Source organism: Vipera ursinii (assembly GCF_947247035.1).
Source record: "Vipera ursinii genome assembly, chromosome: 3".
In the NCBI taxonomy this organism is placed as follows: Eukaryota; Metazoa; Chordata; class Lepidosauria; order Squamata; family Viperidae; genus Vipera; species Vipera ursinii.
The window spans coordinates 79910616-79934292 of NC_139516.1; the positions used below are offsets into that span (position 1 = coordinate 79910616).

A 23677-nucleotide genomic window follows, 5' to 3' on the forward strand; every position below is an offset into this window, starting at 1 on the left:
GAATAAATTACTTTTATTAAGTAAATAAAAAACATTGCTTAACATTATTTTGCACTGAGATTTTAAAAACAATTTTTGGAGGGACAGCAATTTAAGTCTGCTGCAGAAATAAAGCCTTACTGTACCCAAGATAGTAATATATTTGTGCTAAAATTCCCCTATTCCAATAAATCTGTAAATTTGATCTGAACTATTTGGAGAGTTTTAGTCTTTTAAAGGCACCACCATTAATGTTTTAAACAACTTTTGGGAAAAAAATGATATAATCACAATGAGCTTTTGAATATTTTGAACCTTAGAGAGAGAATTGAAATGACTGGAGGATATCACATTTGTCATCATGATTAGATCGCTTTCAGATCACTGTGATGCTAATTGGCACCAATGGGATCTACAGGGAGGAGGGCTGAATTAAGATGGTTGTGTAAAGTGCCTTATGGATCCTCGATTCCCTGTGGGCATTTTTGCAATGTTCAACGATCTGGCAGGCAATTGGGTTGGGTATTTGATCTCTGGAATGTAGAAACAATGAAAACAGTTGGAAGGATTTCTCTGGAGGAACCACTCTCCCTATGTGAGTCTCTAATCAAAGGATGACTGACAGATGGAGCATCATAGAAGACTCCTGGAAAAATGAGGGAACATGACTGGACAAAGACAGAAACTCATATCTGGGCCTACAGCATAGTTGTAATGGTGGTGAAACGTCTCTCTTCTAACAGTATATGTGGATCACCATTTATTAGCCCACAAGGTAAGCCATACTAAAAAAAATGCCATATAGGTCAGGATTACTTTTATTGTTAACAGTGATAGTAACAGAATCTTGTACATATGAATGTGCTTCTCACTTTATCTTCGGTTGAACTAAGATGGTCTTGTCTTGAGATGTTTTCTCAGGTTACTTTCTTGGTCCAGATTCAAGGCCAGTTTGTCTGTCCGTTGATATTATTGTATCATTACTAGTACTTCAAGCTACAATAATGATTTTTATACCTGCTTGTGAAGACACCGATCAGATTAAAAACAGATTCTGTACTTCAGGAGGTCAACTTTGTGTGTGTGTGTGTGTGTGTGTGTGTGTGTGTGTGTGTGTGTGTGTATTATTATCCTGTTTGAGAAACTGTCTGTCCTTCTTAAGCCATCCCTGTCTTAAGAAAGTTTACAAAATCATTTAGAATTGCATTTGCAATTGAGGCACATATAGGCTGATTTCATTAAAAAATTGTACCGAACAAATGACACATTCAATACATATTTTGTGAAGTAATTTATTGCCCTCTCAAATAATTTTCCTCTTCACTAAACTCATGTCTGCTGAAGATGATAAAATAATTTAGTGAAAATACACATGACATCAGACATGCATATGCCTTTCTTTAAGGCTTTCTATGTAGTCATCATTAAGTGCAATTCCCTAGCATTTTCCAGTCAATCAACAGCATGGGTCTCTCCAAAACGACAAACCATTTTTTAAAATAAAAAAGCAAGTATCTATTATGGACATTCTCAGTTATAAAAATCAGAATAGTAGAGAAATACAAAATGCAAAGAAAGGTAGCAAGTATTTGGGTGGTGATGGTGGATGGAATATAGTATATTGTATTTGGTATTAAGGTCTCATCATTGTATAAATGAGTGGCAGCATAATATGCACACTTATATGCAAGCACAGAATCACCTAATTAACAGAAACCTTTTATGAAAAATATTCCAATTGTAAAAAAAATCAGTATTTGCATCAGATAATTTATCAAACCCTATCATTAAGGAATCTCTATACCTGCAAAACTGAATTGAAATATACTTGACAGTCATTTGATCAGCCTACCAATTTATAAACTCTGCTTTGCTTGAAGTGCCTTGTAATCAATATCCACATAACGCGGGATAGCTTTTAAATGAATGCAGAAGCTGGGATGTTTTCCAGCATTTATCACACTTTGAGAAGATTATGATGATGAAAAACAGTATGAGAAATCAAGATTTCAATTCTTTTTAAAAGGGGAAAATATTTAGAGACGCTCTAGCTTTTCATTTAAGAATTCTTCGACGCTATCTGTATTCCATTTGAGGATGCTCAGTTCTTCGGCAATGTTCCCACTGTCGTCCAAGAGCTTCAGTACAGGATCAGAGCCACGCACATACTATGGAGAAAAACATATCTAAGGTTACTGACTGTGTCTGGATTAAAAATATTCAGCCTATTTTGCTTGGTCAAACCTCATCTCCCTTGCTAAAGTTCAAATGTCAGTTTTAGATTGAATTAATTATTGTAGCCTGTTGTAAATATGGATCTATTTATGTCATGGAAAAAAAGTCAAACACAGGCCTTTACTGCTTTATCTACAGTCAAAATTGGATTAGTTAATTCAAGTCTACGACTGATTGCAAGAAAATGCTATCACCAGAGATGAAAATTAGATTCAGCAAAATTATGTGGATCTTGCCATTAAATAAAGCAGAGCTGTACTTGGAGTAGAAAAGATCAAGAGCCTATTTGAAAATGCAGTATTGAACATTCCACCTTCCCCCTATTCAATCCTTCCTTATAAAATTTTGAAACAATTTAAGCATAGAAATTTCTTTCTTTTTTCATTAAGTACAAAAATACTATGACAGCTGGAGGGGAAGAGCATTATAGATCATAAAATATGTAAATACTACATGGATAATACATATTTTTGTGCAGTCTGATCTTAGGAGAGCTCTCTTATGTGTGCTAAACTTTGGAACAGAGATATTTGCTGATGTAAGATTACTCCTAACCTTTCTGCTATTCAATGGAAAGCATAATTTTTTTTTTACTACTGAACTTCAATGGAAAATCTCTTGCCAACTGGACTCATGGCGTTAACAGAATCTGAATGGACTCAAATCATATTCAAAAATTATTCTGTATATAAAAATATTGTCCTGTCTTTAAAATGTGTAACGAATCAGTACAAGTTATTTTGTATCAGTTCAACATCCCTGCCTCCTTTAAAGTTAAATTTCTTCTTTATACAAATAACTAACTCGCTATTTTTTATTATTATTGATCCAACCTATCATGTGCATCTTTTGATGCAAAATGCATACTTGAATTCTCTATATCAGGGGTTTTCATCGATTGTACCACTTTTAGGATATGGCAACATCCGAATACCACCAGTCGCCTAGCAAGGTGTCAAAAATTTAATGACCCCCCTCCCCCCAAAAAGGAAAAAAGTGATGAAGTACAGGTAGTCCTCGACTTACAACAGTCAACTTAGTGACTGTTTGAAGTTACAATGGCACTGAAAAAAGTGCTCCCCAAGCCACAGCCAAGCAAGACACCTGCCTGTCCGGACAGTGGCGCTCTTCCTCCTGTCTGAGGTTTTCATTGTTGTGAGCATTTCTGTTGAGGATTGGCAGTGGGGGTGGGGTGGGGTGGTGTTTGGTTTTTATTTCCCCCTTCTGCTGGGTGGTTGCAGCAGGCTTTGGTTATTTCACATGACCCTGGGACACTGTGACCAGCATAAATACGAATCAGTTGCCAAGCATCTGTAAATCACAAGACCCTGGAGATGATGCAACATTCCAGCTGATCGGTGCTTCTTCTGGGCTCAGCAGATGTGCTGGGATCAGCGCCGAGCTCCAGCTGGAGCCTGGTGCTGATCGTGGTGTTTCTGCTGAGCCCTGACAGCCCTGCAGCTCCAGCCATCTCTCGCTCAGGCTTGTGCGGTGCTGCCACCGGTTCAGCTCATTTCCCTCCCCCACTGCCACTTTTCTAGGATGGTCGTGTACCACCTGCCAAAGTATCACAGGTGGTACCCGTACCATTGGTTGAAAAGCCCTGCTCTATATTCTCTCTGAATCCATGTTTTATAGCCACCCTTCTATTACTAGCTGACCACAAAAAGGGAGAGTAAGAGAGCAAAAAATATGCAAACTTAACTATCAGCTATCAACATTTAGAGCTGTTACAACATTTTTAAAAAGGAACATACTATGGTTATATGGTTGGTATGAATAAACAAGACTTTATTCCCTTGAGAAAGGAGCCGCAACCAAAAACATGAGGAAAATGAACAAAGGGGAACAAACTGTAAAAGAAAACTTGCTATACAAAGTTTTCTTACCAAAACAGGTACCATGACTTGTTCTGTATAAAATCTGGAAACCTGGGGTTGTAATAAAGGTTTTCCTTTGCCCAGTGAACAAGCAGGGTCTTTTTTTGTTGTTGTTGTTGTCGTCAGGCACACTCTGAATGCTTGTAGAATATGTTCTCAGAAAGTGGTTAGAAAATGGCTGATGGTGTTCCTGGCTTGTTTAGTTGAATGCCACTCTCTATGCACAAAATGTTTTTAAATGTCTTATAATACTTTATGCCAGACAAATGCAATATTTTATGAGGATTTTTTAAATTAAAAATAAAATAAAAAGGCAGTCCCAAAACCAGTCAAAATTGGTCCTTACCTTAATCTGCAGTCCCCTGAACAGTTTGGGCTTGTCACTCTTGACAAAAGCTAGAATTCAAAAGAAAGAAAAAGGAATTCCAAATAGGTTTAATTTCTCCAGATAAATACTGTATCTGTTTTTTAGGTGTTAAAGAGATATTTTTAAATACCGATTTTAAAATCTAATTGGAAGGCAAAAATGATTTTGGAATGCTACTCTGAACATTACATAAATATTAAAGATAACTAAAGGAGAACAACTGCCTCCTGAAGAAAATTGACAGCAATTGAATTTATGGTTGGTGCCACATGATGTGAAAAAGGGGGCGCTATTAACCACTCTAAAATGTTTACAGTAATTCCTTATTCATTTTTTTCTACCTAATTTATAGATGCAATTCTTTTCCATGTTAATCAGCTTTTACAGGCAGTCCTTGCCCAGCAACTATTTGAAGTTGCGATGGACCTTCCCCAGAGCTACTTACCACCCTATTCTCATGCATTCTGGGCACTTGGCAACCAGTGTGGATTTGTAGCATTCTGCGGTCACATGACTACCATTTTTGGCAGGCTGGTTTCCAGCCAAAAAAAAAAAAAAAAGACCACTGAAGAAGATGGGTTTGTTTTATGACTGTGGTATTTGCTTAACAATCACAACCACAATCACTGCCACAAGCAAGGACATGAATTAGGCGCTGTGACACGGTGACCCACTTAACGACCACCACGACTTACAACTATAATTACAGGCTCAATTGCAGTCGTATATTAAGCACTACCTATACCTATACTAAGGGACACGGTGGCTCAGTGGGTTAGGACGCTGAGCTTGTCGATCAGAAGGTCGGCAGTTTGGCAGGTCCAATCCCGAGTGCCGCGTAACAGAGTGAGCGCCTGTTACTCGTCCCAGCTTCTGCCAACCTAGCAGTTCGAAAGCACGTAAAAAATGCAAGTAGAAAAATAGGGACCACTACGGTGGGAAGGTAACAGCGTTCCGTGCGCCTTTGGCGTCCAGTCATGCCGGCCACATGACCACGGAGACGTCCTCGGACAAGCGCTGGCTCTTCGGCTTTGAAACGGAGATGAGCACCGGCCCCTAGAGTTGGAAACTACTAGCACGCACGTGCGGGGGAACCTTTACCTTTACCTTTACACCTATACTATAGTATATTCATACACTGACCAGTGTATGAGTACTAAGTCACCTGCATGTAGATAAGGAAGCAGAGAGGTAGCATTAGAAATCTGGGCCCCTGCATGTGAGTTATTTGGCTAGATTTGCATATAATACTAAACCATGACTTAACAAAGGTCTGATGAATAACCCACTGCTATTTATTTCTCAAATTTATTTATATGCCATGGATTTGTAATTGCCTCATAGCAGTCTTCAAAAAAGAAATAAAACAGACCTATCAGCAGATCTAAATAAGCAAACTAAAAAAAATTCAAGAAACAATAATGCATTAACACATAAAAGCCAATTCCAGGTAGCAATCAATGTCCAAAAAAGTTCAGCCTTCACAAACATTGGGGAAACCATTGTTTAAGAGGGTCGAAACGGCTTCTAGAGAGAGGATATTTCACAATATGGGTTGGGAAAGAAGTCATGTTGGAAAAAATAATAATTTTTTTGGCTCTTGTCCCCTTCATCTTACAAACATTGGCTGGATTTATATATATAATGCAAAGTGATGAAGTATGGTATATCAACCACAATGGCTAAATTCACACAGCATGCTAAATCAAATCCAAACAAATCCTATTATGTGTAATACAATGAGTAAACTCAGCAACAATGTGGGAGATCAGCATTAAGTTATCCAGATGAGATGCAAATTTGCTTTGTTGACTGAAGGATTAAAAGCTTGCAATGTTTATCACAGTGGTATGGAACATTTCATCAACTCAAAAGATATTCCTTTGTGGACGGATTTCTCTTTCGCTTTTTCGGTAACATTAGCAGACCAGATCTCACAAAGTGATATAGAGTGATAGAAATAACTTAATGCTGATCTCCAGTGTTGCTCTGTCTGATGTCAATTCAAAACTCTAAGACACATTGTAGAGTTGGCAGTATCCTCACGCTAGCAAAAATGAACTGAGGCACCTTCTGGATTTAAAAAAAAGGCAGTAAACAACCTGTTTTATTTTCTGTTGAAACATTTTCAATATGTGATCCGAGGATGAGTAAGCATCGGAGCATTTTAATTTAAAAAAGAAGGAAAAATGATGCTAGTTGAAAAATGCCATTTCCATTATAATGAATGAGATTTTATTAAGTTTCTTGAAAGAGAAGAGATCTTTGTCCTAAAACAGAAGCACGGAATCTGTGTCATAACAGTGTAGGAAGAAAAGTCTCCATCATGGTTCCTCCAAGCGGGGAATAAACATGGCAACTGCTTTGGGAAGAAGGTTGTAGTTTATTGCAGAGGAAAGGCAGACAGAAAGATGGATCCAACAGGAAAAGAAGGACTGAACACATGTGGGTAGTGGGTTTTTATACCCCCTGGACTCTATTGTCTGGAGTTATTTCCTGTTTCAAGCTTTGTATTTCCTTTGTCACATATGCTGTCCTGAGCCTAGGTGTGCCACTCTAGGATTCTTGCTGGTTGTCTGTCCCAGCCCACCTCCCTGGGGCCGGGGTATGTAGATTTTAGAAGTCTTCTTACCTTTAACCTCCCTGAATGGTTTACATCTGCATTTCTATAGTTGGTTTCCGCTTGGGGGAGGGAGACTTGGGGCTATTAAGAAAAACTGGGCATGCTTTTCTGTCTCTTTAAGATCCTTTTAGGAAATATATTTTCCTGCCCTTTTAATATTTCCTTCTCTGGGGAGCTGACTTCCCACAACAGCAACAATGAGGAAAATGAGGACACAGAATTTACAAAGATGTGCAAAATATTCCATGCATTTAACAGCTGGGTTCAGGTGGACGTGCATGTTTCAGGCAGAAGTGATGTGTGTCCACGTGTGGAAAAAAAACACTTTTTTGTTTCAGGCAGAAGTGATCTGTGTCCATATGTGGGAAAAAGTTTTTGTTTCAGGCAGAAGTGATGTGTGTCCACGTGTGAAAAAAAGTTTTTGGAAGAAGTGGGAGGAGGAAGAAGAAGAAGAAAGGCAACATTTCCACTGTTTTCTACAAATCTATAATAGAATAGAGAGAGCTTTTACTCAATTAATAGAACAGAGACAAAAAACAACGGGACAATAAAAAGTGAACAAAAAGCTGGCAGAAGCAGGGAGAAAACTCAGGTGGGCTGCTTGAATAGCAGATGTTGGTAAAAGAGAAAAGAAACCTACAGTTCAGCTGTAAAACCAGAAAGGGGGACTCACAGTTCAGTGCTAAATCTGCACACTGCAGGTCCAAGTTGAACTTCTGCCATCTCCAGTTAAAAGAAGCAGATGATGGAGAAAACTACCAGATGCCAGGTGAACGCTACTGAGTTAGTGCACAGACAGCAATTTATTTCACCTTAAAATAACTAATTTTGTAGACAAAAAATAATCGTTGGTAAACAAATCTCTCTGTTTGAGAAGCGACTGCTATAATTCCAGGAACTGCAAAAAAAAAAAAACAAGCCCAATGTGGTGGATCTGCTCAGCTGAAACAAAGAGTCTGCAATTTTAAGAAAAAGTCGTGATTTTTGCCAGGAGGACAATATCGTTGACTGTTGAGAGAGTATTTTAAATCTCAGTTATTTTAAAAGACGAACTTGGGAAAAGGGATCATGTTGCTTTTCTTACAGATTAACATAAAATAATTAAATGTTAATACACTACAGGTAGACCTTACTGCCATACTCATTTAGTAATAACTTCAAAGTTATAATGGCATTGTAAAAGTAATTTTAAGAACCAGCCCTCATATTTATGACCACTATTATGACGTATGTCAGACATGTCAAACACAAGGCCCGGGGGCCGGATCCGGCCCGCGAAGTGGTTTCATGTGGCCCGCGAAGCCATCCTGGAAACAGTGAGGGAACGGCTCCCACTGCCCTGGCCCAGAGACCCTCCTTCTGCCAGAGACCCTCAGATCTGTCCCACTCCTGCCCAGGCCCCCATAGGCACCCTTGATGCAAACTATGTAGAGCTGACCATGCCCACCCAGTAGGCCATACGCACTCTAGCCACGCCCACCCTGGCCATACCCACCCGGCCCCCTGAGGGCAACCGCAATGCTGATGTGGCCCTCAATGAAATTGAGTTTGACACCCCTGTATGTGATCTCATCAGTGCACTCTGACCAGGAAAATATGCTGAAGATCATGAGGTGAAGGAAGCGACGTATTTCTGTGGCAACCCCCTACTTTGGAACACGTTTTCTTCTGAGGCTCATGGGTTCTCTAGCTTGCTGGCTTATAAGGCGGTAAGAAGGATTTTATTCTGTAGGAGATTATGTAGAACTGATGTTTTGTTTCATGTTGTTATTTTTTATTGGTTGATATTATTGTTGTAGATGAACTAGAATCTCTGGAGTGGAGTGATGCAGAAGCTGCTATATGAATAAATTAAATGTTCATAGATCAGCCACTCAATTTGATACCGCTATTCCTGTACCTAGATTTTCCAGTTAAACAGAAATAATGATTATAAAAAAATAAAAACAATCAATGCGCACTACATAAAGCAAATGTCCAGGTTTTGGGATATTCAGCAAAGAAACAAGTGGGTCCCACCAGACAGAAGTCTACTTTTTTTTTTAAAAAAAAAAGGGATATTGCCCCGAAAGCCTTGGCAATTACACGCTATATAGTCCAAAACAATCTAAAAATATTCTACCTTTTGAAGCAACAGAATGGTCTTCATCTAGCCTCATGTTCAATTACAGTTATTCAAGTGACATGCAAGGAACAAACAAAGCCCTCAGAACAAAACCAGTAATTCTTCCCTAGGAAATGGCTGGCTGCAGTTTAAGACCTTAAGAGTTGCTGAATAGAACAACTGTAACAAAACCTCTTACATCCGACACTTCTTAGAAATTTTAGATGTTTGCAAAGCAAATGACTTCTCACGCCTGCTCTGCAACATGCATGCGCTACCAGCGCTACTTTTTTTCCTTCTATTTTGGTTATTTCTGACTCCGAAATAACTCTTTGCTATTTATTTAATATTAATATTTGGGCCACTTTTCATGCCAGGAGTAATAGTATCCTGAAGCAATCATTCATACAGCTGCCAACGACCGCCTCCCATCCTATTATCGTGTTTCCAACAGCCAACTCTCAATAAGCAATGATTTGGCCTAAAAGATATATTAAAAATAGCTGGGGCAAGGAAAGGAATGGTGGAAAATGGGAGATAGCCATTTACACACGTATCTTGCTATGTGTGCACGTATACATCTAGATAAAGACAAAGTGGAATATGATGTGGATATTTTAAAACCCACACATTATATGCACACACATAAAGCTACTGCATATTCAAGAGAAAAACTCAAGGCTTGGGCTACATTCCTCTCAATCCTTCTTCTAATTCTGTTTCTAGCAGCCAAGTGAAGAGCAAAATTTCACCTCCCCACTATCTTGATAGCAAAAAACAAAACAACAACAAAAAAAAAAACAGTGAGTGGCAGTTTTTAATTCAAGAAAGGAAACCAGAATTAGATGGGATGGAAAAATATCATTGCATGGATTCTGGGAAAGGAAGGTTAAAAAAAACAAAACCTGAACTACAACTTCTATCACTGACCATGCTCTCTCGTACTGATAAGAACAAGAGTTCAGAATCTGGAGGAAATCCCAATTGAATTGACCATCCCTTATAAATCGAATATACACATACTATGCCAGACTAGACATTCCTTCAGGATCTAAACAAATGATGGGGTATAACGACACGTTATGGAAAATAAATACCAACCACTGCAATTTCACTTACCCTGAACCTGAGGGAACCTCCCCAATTTTCATCCACACACTTCAAGGATTGCTCCTGCATAGAGCTGAAAGAAATAAGCAACATCTATTAACAATCCGATCCAACATTATTACTCTTCATGCAAAGCAACAATTTGACTTGATATACATTTATTTTTAATAGAAAATAATTACCAAGATAATCAATACATGTGCCTGAATTTTCTACACAGTGAATTGGTTTACCAAGATTGAAGAACACCTTAAAAATAAATTACTAACTAATGTTGTGCAAGATTGCACATTCTACACATTACCATTAAAAAAAACTGCTGACGCTGTATCCGTTCCCATAGGAGACACTGCAACCATGGACAGATATCTAGCGGGGAAAAAAATCTGGAAGGACAAGAACTAACATACTTTACCAGAATTATATAGAAGCCATTCTAGACAGAGTGATAACCATACTATTGGATTCAGTTTACACTATCAAAAATTCCGGCACTTTTTTATGATTTTTAAAAACATTTTAGGCTGATTTGAAAGTTACCTAAAAAAAGGGGACACAGGCACAGTAACACGTGCCCTGAATTTATTTCATTACAGTAGTATGTTCTGTAACCCGCTGAAGGGAGTATGGAAACTGCCACTAATACAGCCTGCAAGTCTTGGTTGGTAGTCCTCAGGTTAGGAAGGCAACTGAGACTGGAATTTCCTTCACTAAGGGATGCAGTTATAAAGGGTGATGTTCATGTGACTTCACTGCTTAGTAACACAATCTTGGCAGTCCCTGCTGCCATCATTAAGCGAGGTTCATTAAGTGAGGACCTTGCAGGAGAGTTTTGTGGGAAGAGGCATTGAAATCACATTCCAAGAAAGCAGCTGATAGGCAAGAGCTACAGGTGGGCAGGTGCTATGGAGTATGGGCAGGCAAGTATTGTAGGGAGGGGCTATAGAGCAGGGGTCCTCAACCACCGGTCCATTGACCAGTACCGGTCCATGGCATGCTAGCAACCGGTCCGCACAAACAAGGAAAGCCCCATCCATAGGATGCAGGCAGCACACAAAATCATGCCTCCTCCGGTCCGAGGAAAAACCTTTCTCCACGTAAACGGTCCCTGATGACCAAAAGATTGGGGACCTCTGCTATAAAGTGCAGGGGGGGGCACTACAAAGTACAGGAGGGAATGAATATTATAGGCCAGCACTGTGGAGTGCAGGTGCTATGGCTTGCCACTACAGAGCATTGACAGGTGACTGCTACAGAATATGAGATCCCCATGCTGCCTGCAGGCTCCTTGCAAGAAAAAGCAGCAGGAAAAATGTGCAACCTTCTTCTGGCTTCCCCGTTGACTTTGCTTCTGTGAGCAGAGAAGGTCATCAATGATATGTGAGTTGCTAAGTGCCTGAATCATGATCGTGGCACTGTGGGGAATCTATGGCAGCCACAAATTTGAGGACCAGTTGTAAGCCCCCTCACTCAGTACCACTGTAACTTTGAATGCTCACTGAACAAAGGGTTGTAAACTGAGGATTACCTGTTCACTCGCAGGACAAAGTGTTCAGATCATAATGATTTGCTCTTTGTGACAATGGCTTTTGTTGTCCGTTTCAGAATTCAATTAAAAGTTTTCATTTGAGATTCAAAGCTTCTATGGTATAAACCACATTAGCTGAAGGACTGCTTGTATATGTAGGATCCTTCATAATTGCTAAAATCAGGGCCTGAAGTTCTATTCTCTGGCCCACCAGCGATAGGCTAATGTGTATCAGGAGGTAGACTTTTCAGTACCCAACCAATGCATCTTTAAAGACAGATTATTTTGAGCAGCATTTGATATTTTAAAATGTTTACCCAGGTGCTGCTGTTCCATTTTGTTTTGGGTGTTGCCTCTTAATGAGGTCAGTGCATCCTGACCTGATGCTGCTATAAAATACCTAATTCATTTCATTGGAGTAAACCAATTAAACATCATTTCAACCTAGTTCAAGCATGATATGGTTAGCAGTGCTTTCGATAGGACTACTGCACTGCCTGTTTTGTTCCCCTTGGTTGGGGAGCACAAAACCTAGGGAACAATAAAGGCAAAAGCCTTAGAAACTGTCAGATTACCCCTGTGATCTTTTCAGTGATTACTCTTTGGAATCCTTTGCCTTCCAGGTAAAGGAATTAATAGGCCAAAAAAGTATAAGATGTTGAGATTTAGGAATCATGAATGTGATTTCATTTAAAAACACGTCTCCCAGAAAATGAATATGGATGTATTACATCAGCAAGACAAATTTCATACAATGGAGCCAAAACGTAGAGATTCATGGACCCAGCAGCTAAAACACAACGTACCAGTGAAAATGATGCATTGCATTTTGGAAGTGCAGATAAAAGAGAAGGCTTACTTGGAGGTGCTTACAAGTGTTTGTAGTTTATAAAAGTTGGGATTTTATTATTTGTAACTGGAAAATTATCCAATGCAGCATATCCAGAAGCAATGAAATCAGGCATATTTAAATCCTCCTGATTTCAAAGGGAGAATTATGCAGATCTTTAACAGCTAAATTCTAAATGTGTACCCAGGAGGGAAGTTTATATCTGAAAGCTAAATATTCCACTGAAATCAGCGAGAAGGGGAAATGCTTAATTCATGCTCAATCGTGTCTTTGTACCTGCTTATTGAATAGGCCAGTCTTTCCTTTAAATCAGACATTTATTAGAGCTGACTCGTGTCTTCTCGTTATTAAAATAAAAAAGCATACAAGCATTTGAAAACTAGCATCTTGAATTTCAATGTAATTTAGGACTCTGAGCTAAATTCAATAGACGATCTCTTCTGAAATCCCGGCAGATTTGTGAATAATACAATGCGTAAGGTAAACCAACGCCAAGATAGCCTTGAATTCTGAGCTGAATGTCGATTGTGGGACCTGAGAGACTCACGATCAAATTCCCTATTCGACTAGGAAGCAAACAGAATCATCTCCGAATATTCAACTTTTTTTTAAACTGTACATCTAACTGAGGTGAAAATAAAAATCTAAGTAAACTTCGAAGGAAGAAGAATAAAGCTCAAGCTAAAAATGAAGCTGGGATGAAAGTCAGGAAACAACGTCCCGTCCTTTCCCCATTCTACTGATAAAAGGAAAATATTTGTAGCTCAGGGTTGACATGAGGGGTCCTTAGGTGCTCTCTGAGTTTGGTTGTTTTCTTGCAGATGTTTCATTACCCAAATTAGGTAACATCACCAGTGCTAGTAAGGAAAACTCACTCATTACCAGCACTGTTGACGTTATCTAGTCTGGGTAATGAAACATCTGCAAGAAATCAACCAAGCTCAGAAAGCTTCAAGGACCCACCCCCCATTTTCTAATTCTAGAATGAACCTATCACATTTCTAGCCTCATCACAGGACCTCCTCTTTTTCTACTTCACAGGTTCACTAACAACATGGTGGTTGAATATTAAGGCTTTATCTCTCTGATCTAATAGTTACACTTTCAAGAGAGTATCCACTTTCAAGAGAGTATCAACATTTTATTTGGGATGAAAGTATAAAGAAAAATGGGAAGGAGTATTTCCATTGACATTGCCATAACTAAGACAATCAGTCTGTTTTGAAATTACTACTATTTTGATAAAGCCTGCAGCAGAAGCCCAGAGGTGTATGATCTAAAGCACGGGTGTTAAACTCGCTGCGCCATGTGATTTGTCGTGACGTATCACGACTTTTTTCGCATTGCCAGAGCTGGGGTGGGTGCGGCCTCCACATAATGCAACCGGCCTGCGGACCGGCAATTTGACACCCCTGATCTAAGCGAAACTGAAAATAAGAGTCAGAATCTTTTAAGGTCACAGCTATGTTTTAATTAGCATAGCAAAATGAAACTGACTTTAAAATGAAGTTAAATCAGGTCATGCAAATAACATTAGCCTAAAGCACTAAACACATTCTACTATATTATCAGTTCCTGGAACTGGCAGCTCTTCATGGCCACTTGGTTTAAATTATTCTCAAAGATCTATTTTCAAGTATTTCTATCCCTCTTATCCATTCCCTTCATATACAGGGGTGGGGTGTTCTGTTTTTGAAAAATAACATTTACTGGAAGAGTGAAATTACAGAATCTTTGTAGAAATAATTTCCTTCTATTATAATATTAATACTGATCATGTAAAAGAGCAGTTTTACTAAGTATCTCACTCAGTTTCTTGGCATTCTCAGGCCACTGTTCAACATGCCTACTGTTTGTTGTGCGAATAATCTCTTTCCATACTAGCCCTGATGTCAGGTCAATGATGGAAACTTGGAAATGGAAAGCTGCTTCAAAGCAGCTGTTGAAAGTTGACTATTAGGGAAAAAGTATGTGTGTGTGTGTGTGTGTGTGTGTGTGTGTGTACACACACACACACACAAAACAGCCTTTGGGCTGACAAAAATTCTGCCCAAGAACAGAAGAAGGCTTCACACAAAGTCTCCATTACGATGGTTTGAAGAATGATGCCAGTATGCTTTCTCCTTCCCAGAAGGGGGAAACAGAGGAGATTTGTCATGAGATATTCATTATGGAGCCTTGAAAAGCACTAGGAGCAAGCAACCATCTGTTCTGCTTCAGCCCTTGCCTTTTAAAAAGAGCACGCATATGAGAATAGGCATATGAGGCATGCATCTTAATTATCATCTGCAGAGATCTGACACAGCATACAAAAATAAAAAGGAGCATTATGTTTAAAAACGACAACAAAAACATTCATCTGCTGAATTCTGAGAAGGTTCATAAGAGAAAGTATAGAGAAGTCTGTTTGTGAATAGACTCATAGCTGGAATTTGGCTTTTTGTTTCATTTCAGCATTTCCTGTTGTCCAAGAAAGAGGCAGCCATTCTGCTTTAAAAGCCAGCTATATCTTTCTGATGAAAATTTTGGTTAAAAGCTTCAGATTTACATACTTGTTTCATTTCAGAAACCATATAAGCCAATTTGCAGAGAACAGACTTCTTAGATTTATGTGTATGTATATTTACACACACATACAAAATATCAGGCAACCACTGGATTTACTTTTTTTTTAAAAAAAAAATTGAGTTCTAATGGTGAAGAATATCAGAAACTACTGGATTATTAGAAATTAGAAAATGCAGTGTAAAAATAGATTTAATTAAAGGAAATAGGTAATTCCAAAAGAGATGACAGTCACTAGTAAAAGAGCAAAAAGTCAATTCCAAAGTGCAACCAAGTCAACATATGAATTGGCTTTAATGCTAGGGTCTTAATTTTCCAGGTGGTAGCTTACAAGACTGAAAACAGAATTTCTGGCACATTTTAACTTTTTCAGAACAGAATAGTATATGTGTGTATAGGTCAGGGGTAGGCAACCTTGGCTCTTTTATGACTCATGGCTGGCTCAGGAATTCTGGGGGTTGAAGTCCCTGAGTCATAAAAGAGCCAAGGTCGCCTACCCCTGGTATAGGTAGTTCTTGACTTATATCCATAATTGAGTCTGGAAATTTGGCTTTGAGTCATTGATGTCATTAAGTGACTGTGTGGGGTATCTCGGGGGTGAGGGAGGCCCTGGCTTCAATTGGGGAACGCTGAGCTTCTTGTAGCGCTTAAGTTCAACGCCCAGTGTCACTGCCATCCGATACCACTTGCGGATTTGCTCAGGAATTTCCCTGTAGATGCATGCTTGAAACAGGTCACTGTCCAAGTCTTCCTTAAAGCAACAGATTAACAATTGCTCTGGCCACTCTTATTCTGCCTGCGACCCTTCATAACTTTTGAAGAAACTCCTTTGCTGGTCAACCCTTTTGGTTTAGGTCGCATATCTCCACTTTGGCTTGCAGAGCCTGGGACTCGTCTTCAAACCTGGCTCTTAGTTCATCCAGAAAAAGATCTATGTTCCCTAGTCTGGTGTGTCCTCATCGTGAAGACTGGTTATCCACTCTGCAGCCTCCCCTTCTATGTTGGCTACCACTGCGTTCACCATTATCTCTCGTCGGGGTAGGCAAGAGCATAGCGGTCTAGATGAGCCCAGACTTGGTTCATGAAGAAAAACAGCTTATCTGGGTCCCCGTCAAACATGGCTCTGATGGGTAGTGGATCCACAGGAGGTGCCCAGTGTACTGGATACCAAACAGGGCACTGGTGCGGGGGCCGTGGCTGAGGTGGAGCCCATCTCTGGAAACCTCTTGGCTGCCCTCTGGGCTCATGGCTTGCTGTTGGTACGGAGGGCTTCGCCTGGGACCTGCTGCTAGCCTGGGAGATGGGGAAGCTGCACGGGTCATGAGTGGACTCGAGTTCTGATGGGTGAGGAGCGGTTGGATTGTTCTAGCCTCAGCCCCAGCTGAGACCTCGTACTTTGCAATTGGGGGTCACTTCTCTGATTTCCATTCAGTTGAACTTCAATCTCTCAAACAAATGCCCATGGACTGCTGTCAGGTACTTTCATTCCCGATTCATTCCATCCCACTGCTCTCTTTACTTTCCATTTCAGTGTGAGAGATAGGAGGCTGTGGGAAGAGATCAAGGGGAACTCAGCTTCAATAGCCTTGGGGGTACTCTTGCACTGGAAGTCTTCCTCTGCTCGGTATAGATCCCCAACTTCTTCCTGCACTGCTGACCTGTCAGATTTGTCGGCACGGATCTTCAGCTGAGTCCCCATTGGTGGAACTTTGTCCCCTATCTGGGCAGCCATCTGTGTCCCATCTGCAGGTGTTGCACCAGCATTAGTGGTCGCTTTTCCTTTTTTCTCTATTCTGCAATCTTCCGAGTCTTTGCCATCCTCCCAAAAGAACTGGGGCTCAGGACCCTGAAGAGTGTTGTTAGATAGCTTTCTATCTCAGAGCAGATTTTTTTTTCAGAGTTGGTTTAATGTCAAGGTTCCGACTAATGAACCCAAACAAATCAGAACCGCGAGACTTGAAGTCTCCTCAAAGAACATGTTTATTGGATACCTAATATTGGCACCGTCAAAAGTGAAACCAACTCTAAACTCTCCCCCCCCCCGGAATTCAATGTATCTAAATGAAGCATTTCCCTTCCCCTGCTATGCTACTGATCACACTATGCAATGAAGGCAATTGGCGGGCTTTGTGACACTTATTCTCTCCACCTTCCAGCATCTATGGGAATGACCTTGGTTCCCATGGGATCATTCTATGTTTGGTCTAGCAATCCTGTCGGGTTCTTCCCCCCACTTCCTCCCAACCTGTGTGGCAACCAAGAATGACAAAGATGGCTTCAGCCAGGTTTGTTTCAGAAACTGATCATTAAGCATGGGCATGCTTTTGCTGAAAACTGGAAGTGCCACTTTTTGGCACAAACAATGTAAAATGCAGTCATGTGACCAAGGGACGGTGAAAATGGTCATGAAGGAGGCTATATTGCTGTGCACCTGAAGTTTGGCCATGTGACAGTAGAGGGGGCCTGACCACTGGATCTTTGAATTCAGGTAACTCCCCTTTTGGGGGGTCAGTTTTAACTTTGTACAGTCCCTAGGTGATTGGTCATAAGTTGAATACTACTTATATATAATTAATATATTTTAAAAGAATTAAAATATATTTGTCAGCACCAAATACCTTTGACTGAGGGGACAGGGTAATTTTAACTAAAAAGTATGTAAGTGAACAGCACAGTTAACTAGCTTCACAATGTAGTGATCCCTACTATATTGAATGTCTTCACTGGATAGATCTCTAGAAGATAAGGCTTTTCAATAATTATTAGCGATGGGTATATAACTGCTTAGCACTTATTTGATCACATATCATTATTTGCATACAGTAGTATTATGTGTTAAGATCCAGTTTAACTCATTAGAGATAGTTTTAAATGCAGTCTTGTGTAGAAAAATTAAAAGAAAGATACTGCTGGAAGAACTGTAATACTATATATAGATAACAATAAACTAATTTTTATATGGGAGTTAGTATACTAGTATATTAATAGCTGTTTTACATGAATTTTTTATGAGAATATCAAAATTTAATAAGAATTTTTTATTATAATTCATTATTTTATTATAATCATAACATTTAATACTAGACAAAGAAAGAGTACAGAAAGGATAATGTGCAAGGGAAAAGCAAAAAGAGAGGGAGGAAAGGATAAAGTAAAAATAAAGAGAAATAAAATATTTACAAAGGTGACTTCCCATATTCATCACAAGTATAAACAAATTTTACACTCTACCACCTCTAGGGTTACAATTATCTCTTCGTTCCATATCCCATCCTTATCTGTAAACATCGTGTTTTCTCATGTATGCCTGTGTCTCTATAAAAATGATAATCACAGTAATGAACCAATGCATGGTTGATCTATTCTCTTATCCAAATAATATTAATTGTGCTCTGTACTCTCTTGATGTTTGCCTTGACCTCATTTTGTTAACTTTATTAAATTAGCATGCAATAGATACCTTTCACATCAAACAAGATTGGATGATTTGATTCTTCCATGAGAACAGAGTTCAGCCAAGAAGCAAATAATAATAAAAAAGGACAGGATTAAAAATGTGCATTGGTAGCGCAGTGGTTAGAATGCAGTATTGCAGGCTAATTCTGCCCACAGCCTGGAGTTCAATCCCGATGGGGCTCAAGGCTGACTCAGCCTTCCATCCTTCTAAGATTGGTAAAATGAGGACCCAGATTGTTGAGGGCAATATGCTTACACTGTAAACTGCCCAGAGAGTGCTGTAAAGCATTGTGGGGCAGTATACATGTTGAAGTGCTATTGCTATTACTAAAAGGTCATCAGAAATTTCTTACACTTCCACTTGCTATCATTATCGTTAACTTGACTGGTAAAGTAGTGATTGTGCTACTTGACACACAATTCAATATAGGGGAAAAGAAATAGAGCTCATTGATCAGCATTCATTTTATGTTGAGAAAAGACAAGGCCTCTCTATGCAGGAAGAATATGGCAACAATTTCTCCCTCTGCGTGTAGAACTTACAACTTACTGTAAAAGCCAACAGGATAAAATTTATGCCACTTTTTCTATCTGGAAGGCAAAGCTTAAAATTTCTTCCTGTTGTGGGTAGGAAACTCTGTCCCTTCAAGCACATGCATCAATTTTAGCAAATTTTGTTCTACTTTTCTTCTATGGTATATTATAATATAACAAGAAAACTTGCAACTGGTTAAGGTACTTGGGAACAGAAGAGAATTTGCAACAGTCAGCATAATACAGTACATAATTTAAACGCATCTATTAGGTGGCTAACTCATGAATATTTTGATGACCAATGCTTAAAAGGTATATGAAATATGTTTTCAAATATTATGTGATTATTATTTTTGATTTGGCCTGGACATGATCAAAGTAATAAATTTAAACTATAATATACAAAAACAGTAAAATTGGATACAGGCAAGTTCCTATGAAGCATAAATCAGTTATTACAATGACATGCAATTTATTGTACGTGTACAACCTGTAAAAGTCGATGTTTTTAAGTGTTGCTTACACAGCATTTAAATAATAAAAAAGTATCAGCTTTTAAAATAAGTTGCCAAACAGTTTTCACTCATGCCTTTTTAGAAACACAAAATATTCCAAGAAGTTTCTGACTATATGTCATATAATTCTTAAACCTCTCTAAATAAATCTAAGAAACCTAACAAATTTTGTTTCTTGAAACAGATTTTCTGAATTACTAAGCATCCTATTCAAAGCACACAGCACTCTCTTTCAGAAATGTCTTTACAATGAATTGGGCATTCTTATCACTCTGGTCCAGCACAAGATAAATTACTTTTCTGTAAATATTTCATTGCTGTACTAATAAATATGTTTTTAATTGCATTTAGTTGTGTGGCACCTGATAATGATGCCTCGAGAACAGAAACAATACATTTTGATTTCAAACCGATGGGGGATGACTATTACCAATAATCATATAGTTGGCTTCTCCTGAGTGGCAGCAAGAACAGTTATACAGAAAAAGTTCATCACTTGCCATAATGGAAATATTCAGATCTGAAATACAATATTTTCCTTTCTTCAGATAGGAAAAATATTCTTCCATTGTAACATGCACAGTAAACACCTATATTGTATTTATTACAACATCAACAAATAGTTGGTTTTTACCCTGAGGAACTGATATTTAAAAGAAATGTAACTAGCTATTTAACAAAACGTTTCCAGTAAACAGCAATGTATTATTGCTAAGCTAACAACTGGAATTTGTTCAACATTCTCTTCAGTTGATTGTATTTAATCTAACATCTAACTGATTGTATTTCATTTTGCTCAAACTTAACAGACTCCCTAAGAGACAGAAAGCAGACTGCTGGCTGACTCATGTTTGACCTTAAAAGTTTTAGGAAAAATCAGTATTGGCTTAACCAAATGAAAATCCAACAAACTTTTGTTGCCAAATTTACAGTATTAAGATTTAATAAAAAAATAAAAAAACCTTTCAGTATAAGGTAAAGGTAAAGGTTCCCCCGCACATGCATGCTAGTCGTTTCCAACTCTAGGGGCCGGTGCTCATCTCCGTTTCAAAGCCGAAGAGCCAGCGCTTGTCCGAGGACGTCTCCGTGGTCATGTGGCCGGCATGACTAGACGCCAAAGGCACACGGAACGCTGTTACCTTCCCACCGTAGTGGTCCCTATTTTTCTACTTGCATTTTTACATGCTTTCGAACTGCTAGGTTGGCAGAAGCTGGGACGAGTAACAGGCGCTCACTCTGTTACGCGGCACCCGGGATTCGACCCGCCAAACTGCCGACCATCTGATCGACAAGCTCAGCGTCCTAACCCACTGAGCCACCGCGTCCCTTATATCTTATATCACAGGATAGTTAAAACACACTTTAACTCAGATATTTAAACATAATAATGAAACCCACCTTTCTAATTTCAGATTGAGCTTCCTCTTGGCAGCACTTTCTGCAGAATGGATCCAACTGATTCAAGCCGAATTGGCCAAGAAGGTCACAAGAACTGCACAACAAATTACTGGAAAAGCCAAGATCTCTGCATGCCTCCGATGATAATTCTGCTCCATAAGCAGATATCTGAAATCAAGTAACATTTACACAATCACTTTAACATAGATATCTGTAATGTTTCAGTATCCATAGTAACAATTTTTAAATAACATAGTTTCAAGATCTTCCATTTCCCACTGCAAACAAGACCTACGATTACTCTTTTGAGGACTCAGGTAAACAGGAAGCATATTAACTAATTTACTTATTTGCTGTGTGAGGTTTATTGCCACAGGAATTGTTGTATTTATCCTGTCTGACTGGTTTGCAATCTGTACTAACTATAATTTGTTCCCTTTAAGTCAGTGATGGCGAACCTTTTAGAGACCAAGTGCCCAAACTGCAACCCAAAACTCACTTACGTATCATCATGTGCCGGGTGGAGGTGGACCTTTGGGTGGGTGTGGCCAATTTTGTGGGCATGGCCCATTGGGTTGGCGTGGCTGCAGTGGTAATGGCAGACCAGGCGGGACTAAAGTTCAAGCAATCAATTCCAACTTTGCGAGAACTTTTTTTCCGCCAAGAAGATGAAACTGATTGATTGAACAAACCTTTTTTTCTTTGTACACAGCGGCGAAGGCCTAAAGCGAAAAGGTTTTATAAAGCCCAGCTGAAGACCTAGGACTGGGGTGATGGCACGCGTGCCCACAGAGAGGGCTCTGAGTGCCACCTGTGGCACCCGTGCCATAGGTTCGCACCACGGCTTTAAGTTTAGTCAACAATGAGCTATGAGCTCATAGTGGTTTGAGAATCGGCTTATGTCGTTGTATGTTGGAAAGCCCAGCATGAATTTGTGGAGAGGTGGTGTTATGTTCTTCATTTAGCAATTAAATATTTATCTTGTTCTTCAAAGGACTCATTTGGCTTTTTTATTTTCATAACTGCCTTGCAAGACAAATTGGGTTGAGGGCTAGTGTGAGTAGACCAAAATCATCCAGAAAGATTTTTTTCTTCTTCTGAATATGGGGCTTTAACTTGCCACTTCAAAAGTTTCCACTGCCCCCACAATTCAAGTCTTACTTGCAAAGGTGAAATAATAGTATATGTGCCCACAAAAATTGCTACTATGGTGGCTCCTTTTGTGTCAAGTCACAAAACTCTACAATTAATAGCTTATTTCTCAAGCCTTTTAATGCCACTGTTATAGTTTCAGTTACTATATATAATTGGTTAGATTTTATTATTAATTTTGTTTTAACAGGCTGTTACGGTAGTAGCGTTTTTACTATTGACCTAGAAGCCATCTAGACCCATCCAGCTAACAAACTGTGTACAGATAAGCAGAAACTATGCATGTGATTCTGGTCTTGAAATTAAAAAATCTAATCACTTCAAAGAGCGTCTTTGGGAATTGAGGGGGGGGGTTATACACATTAAGAACATTAATAAAATGTAATTAACTTATTACATAAAGTTCTACTAACTATATTTCCAAGGCATCTGTTCCAAAGTATCCACTGGTACTCATATATCAAGTTCATTCCCCCCCCATATGTTCCGTAGTGTGACTAAGAAATTAAAAATGGGGTGGGGGGAGAGAAACTACCCAATATAGCCAATGGCGAACACCGAAATAATTATACTGGATCGTTTACAAGACTTCGCGTTCTTATTCGAGTAAAATCACGTCAAGCTTTTACGCTGATTTCAAAGGGTTTAGCTCAGGGGTCGGCAACCTCGGCTCTTTTATGACTCGTGGACTTCAACTCCCAGAATTCCTGAGCCAGCTATGCTGGCTCAGGAATTCTGGGAGTTGAAGTCCACGAGTCATAAAAGAGCCGAGGTTGCCGACCCCTGGTTTAGCTAAGACAGGGGTAGGCAACCTCGGCTCTTTTATGACTCATGGACTTCAACTCCCAGAATTCTTCAGTCAGTATAGCTGACTCAGGAATTCTGGGAGTTGAAGTCCATGAGTCATAAAAGAGCCGAGGTTGCCTACCTCTGAGCTAAGATATATATATAACAAGGACCGTATCCAGCTCAACTTTTTCCTTTTTTTTTTTAAAAAAAAAGTAAAATGCATCCTGTTATTGCAATCTTTTCGGGAAGGAACCGCCGGGAAGTCGAAGAAATAGCGAGTCAAAAATAACGAGCGGAAACATCTTCGCCTCAAGACCCCCTCGGGCCGTTCCCCAAGCTCATCGTCGCTACTCTCCTAGTTCTAACGGTGCTTTCTTACCGCCTGCAGCGTCGCTAGCAACCAAAGCCAGTAACGGCCAAGCCCCATGCCTCCGTCTCGAATCGCCATGTTGGCACAGACGGTTAGCCCAGGGATTCTATTGATTAGGCCCCTCTACCGACAGGATGACCAAAGTACTGCCTGTTTCGAGCAAAGGAAATAGCCGTACAGTTCTCCCATTCATACGGAACTGACCAGTGTAAAAAAAAATCG

The 23677-nt window shown here is 39.4% G+C and overlaps 1 protein-coding gene across 1 annotated transcript; it reads right to left on the minus strand.

Annotated features, from left to right (window-relative positions):
* Positions 1–1257: 1257 nt before the first annotated feature.
* SELENOF (selenoprotein F) lies at positions 1258–23568 on the minus strand. The gene is made up of 5 exons (XM_083358866.1): positions 23465–23568; positions 21145–21312; positions 10308–10371; positions 4441–4490; positions 1258–2147 (listed from the first exon to the last, which is right to left on the minus strand). Exons 1-5 carry the CDS (start codon positions 23531–23533, stop codon positions 2016–2018), a joined length of 483 nt encoding a protein of 160 aa, XP_083214992.1. The 5' UTR covers positions 23534–23568; the 3' UTR covers positions 1258–2015.
* Positions 23569–23677: the final 109 nt, after the last annotated feature.